Genomic DNA, 1858 nt, shown 5'->3' with positions numbered 1-1858 from the left:
AATAACGGAAGCGACCCCAGTTCAGAAGTAAGATTACCTACAAAAGATGAAGCCTCTCAAGACTTGAATTCTCAATCAATGGAACCTCCAACCAATGACACACAGCAAGCACATGACCTCAACAAGCAGCAAAGTGAGCAAGAAACGCGACGAGATCCTCCACCTTTCCCGTCCAGGCTGAAAAAGAAAGACGATAGCAAGCAGTTTTAGAGGATTCTGGAGTTCTTTGCCAGCTACACATTAATATCCCCTTGATAGAAGCATTAGAGCAGATGCCGAGTTATGTGAAATTTCTCAAGGATATTTTCGCAAACAAGAGAAAAATTGGAGAAAATGAAACAGTTGCACTAACACATGAGTGTAGCGCTTTGTTTCAAAACAATCTCCCTACTAAAATGAAGGATCCTGGGACTTTTATATTACCCTGCACCATAGGAGGGAAGATGGTCGGAAACATGCTGTGTGATTTAGGGGCAAGCATAAATTTGATGCCCTTGTCAATTTTTAAGAAGCTGGACATCGGCGAAGCAAGGCCAACCACGATCACATTACAGCAAGCTGATAGATCAATAAAGCTTCCGAAGGGCAAGATAGAAGATATTCTCGTGCAAGTAGACAAGTTTATCTTCCCAGCAAGTAGACAAGTTTATCTTCCCAGCAGACTTTGTTATATTGGATTATGAGTCCGATAGAGAAATTTCTATCATCTTGGTACACCCATTTCTCGCCACAGGGCGGGCATTAATTGATGTGCAGAAAGGAGAGTTGACCATCCAGGTCGATGATCAAGAAGTAAAATTCAACGTACTCAATGTGTTGAAGTACCCAGAAGATATAGAGAACTGCCAATATATCGACGAATTGTGGGGAGAATAGTGGCACGAACCCCTGAAGAAAATGGAGGACTTTGAAATAGGCGCAATGTTGGAGGAGGATTGTACTGCAATTCATGCGGAATCTAATTTTGAACCGCTCAAGTTATCTGAACGGACATCGCAGTGCATTAAGCCATCTTTAGAAGAGCCACCTGTGTTAGAGTTAAAGTTGTTGCCGGTGCACCTAAAGTATGCTTACTTAGGGAGTAACGACATGTTACCAGTTATTATTTTTGCATCATTGAGTAAGGAGAAAGAAGATGCTCTCATACGGATCCTAAGAAATAACGCAAAAGCCTTAGGATGGACCTTGGCAGACATTCGAGGAATCAGTCCTTCGTATTGCATGCACAAGATTCGTCTGGAAGAAGGAAAGAATGGATCAGTAGAAAGGCAACGCCGCTTGAACCTTGCCATGAAGGAGGTTGTAAAGAAGGAAATAGTAAAGTGGCTGGATGCCAGTGTCATCTACCCAATATCTGATAGCAGTTGGATGAGCCCAGTGTAATGTGTTCCGAAGAAAGGGGGGATGACAATCATCACTAATGACAAGAATGAATTGGTTCCCACAAGGATAACTACGAGGTGGAGAATCTGCATGGATTATCGCAAGCTAAATTTGGCTACTAAAAAGGACCACTTTCCACTCTCGTTCATTGATCAGATGTTAGATAGACTTGCTGGGAATGAATTTTCTGTTTTCTTGATGGCTATTCAGGGTATAACCAAATAGCAATTGCGCCGGAGGACCAAGACAAGACAACCTTCACGTGCCCATTCGGTACATTCACATTCCGATGCGTGCCATTTGGACTTTGTAATGCACCAAGCACTTTCCAATGTTGCATGATGGCAATATTTTCAGATTACTTGGAGGAGTCAGTTGAGGTATTCATGGATGATTTCTCAGTCTTCGGCAGTAATTATGATTCCTATTTGACTAATCTCGAAAAAGTCTTGAAGAGATGCGTGGCAACAAATCT

At 42.2% G+C, this 1858-nt stretch overlaps 1 protein-coding gene across 1 annotated transcript; it reads left to right on the top strand.

The window, feature by feature from the left end:
* Nucleotides 1-272: 272 nt before the first annotated feature.
* LOC150034015 (uncharacterized) lies at nucleotides 273-876 on the top strand. Its single transcript, XM_090317187.1, has 2 exons — nucleotides 273-611; nucleotides 646-876. The coding sequence occupies exons 1-2, from the start codon at nucleotides 273-275 to the stop codon at nucleotides 874-876; spliced, it is 570 nt and encodes a 189-aa protein (XP_090173313.1).
* The last annotated feature ends 982 nt before the right edge of the window (nucleotides 877-1858 follow it).

The sequence above is a fragment of the Benincasa hispida genome, chromosome 9 (genome assembly GCF_027475165.1).
Source record: "Benincasa hispida cultivar pf3 chromosome 9, pf3_genome.v1.1, whole genome shotgun sequence".
Taxonomy (NCBI): Eukaryota; Viridiplantae; Streptophyta; class Magnoliopsida; order Cucurbitales; family Cucurbitaceae; genus Benincasa; species Benincasa hispida.
Note: the sequence above shows the minus strand (reverse complement) of the source record. Positions and strands in the feature narration are given on the sequence as shown.